Source organism: Monosiga brevicollis, genomic scaffold, assembly GCF_000002865.3.
Source record: "Monosiga brevicollis MX1 MONBRscaffold_67 genomic scaffold, whole genome shotgun sequence".
Classification (NCBI taxonomy): domain Eukaryota; class Choanoflagellata; order Craspedida; family Salpingoecidae; genus Monosiga; species Monosiga brevicollis.
In genome coordinates this window covers 1-917 of record NW_001865100.1, presented here as the reverse complement: position 1 = coordinate 917, position 917 = coordinate 1, and the positions used below count along the sequence as shown (strand labels likewise).

General features: G+C 59.2%; 1 protein-coding gene across 1 annotated transcript in view; it reads right to left on the bottom strand.

Annotated features, from left to right (window-relative positions):
* MONBRDRAFT_13096 (uncharacterized protein) overlaps positions 1 to 649 on the bottom strand; it is a gene marked incomplete at both ends in the record, with an annotated part of 2482 nt that extends 1833 nt beyond the window's left edge. Inside the window, one exon of the mRNA XM_001750998.1 lies at positions 52 to 649. Coding sequence (XP_001751050.1) covers positions 52 to 649 — 598 coding nt within the window. The remainder of the gene's footprint in view (positions 1 to 51) is intronic.
* Positions 650 to 917: the final 268 nt, after the last annotated feature.

Here is a 917-nt window from a genome sequence, read left to right as displayed (position 1 = left end):
CGCAGCGAGCGAGCTGACCAAGCAGATCCACAAAGGAGGAGGCGAACCCACCGGTTGTCGTCATCGCCGCAGGGACGATCAGAGTTTTTCCATGATTGAAACCGGTGTAGTAATCGCGCTTCTCCTTTTCGGCTCGGCGAAGGGCAGCGCCCACCTTGATGCAGGCTTGCGAGGTGGTCGGGGGTTGGGCTGTGCGCACAGTCACGTCAATGCCCAGGTCGGGCAGAGCTGGGCCCAAGGCACCGCCGGGAAAGGGGTTGCGGCAGTGCAGGTCGATGCGGCAGCTCTGACCGTTGGCGTTGTAGCCAGACTTTTCCACCCAGACATGGGAGAGGGTGGCGTACCTGAGCAGGCGGCCCATCTCGTCGCGAAGGGCGTTGTGACGCTTGATGGGACGGCAGGTTAGCAGGTGCTCGCGGGTCAGTCGCGGCTGAGGTGTCTTGCTGCTGCAGAGCGGGCACTTGTCCGTCGGCTTGACGTTGATGAGTTCATGGAGGCCAAAACCCATCATGGACACGACCGTAATGGCAAAGGTCGTGTCGCTCAAGCGACGCAACTTGTCCCGACCCCGCATGGTCAAGACTGTGCTGACGCCCCACTCGCGTGAGGCCAGATATGCCTGCTGCAGGTCCAGCGCGCACTTGGCCATCAGGTCGTCCAGTGCCGCCTTGGAGCGGAGGGCAATGATCTCAGCTGGTCGCTGGGTGATTCCTTTCACGAGCACAACGTCATCCAAGGACTAGATCACCTTCCAGCTCACATCAAGCCCCTCGACCTTCGTGTTGTCTTTGCTCGCAAGCATGACGGCACCTTCAAGGCAAGCATTGTGGCCAAAGGTTTCAAGCAGCTCTATGGCATCGACTACAACGAAACCTACTCGCCCACTGCCAACATGGTAATAATAAATTAGGTGTTGA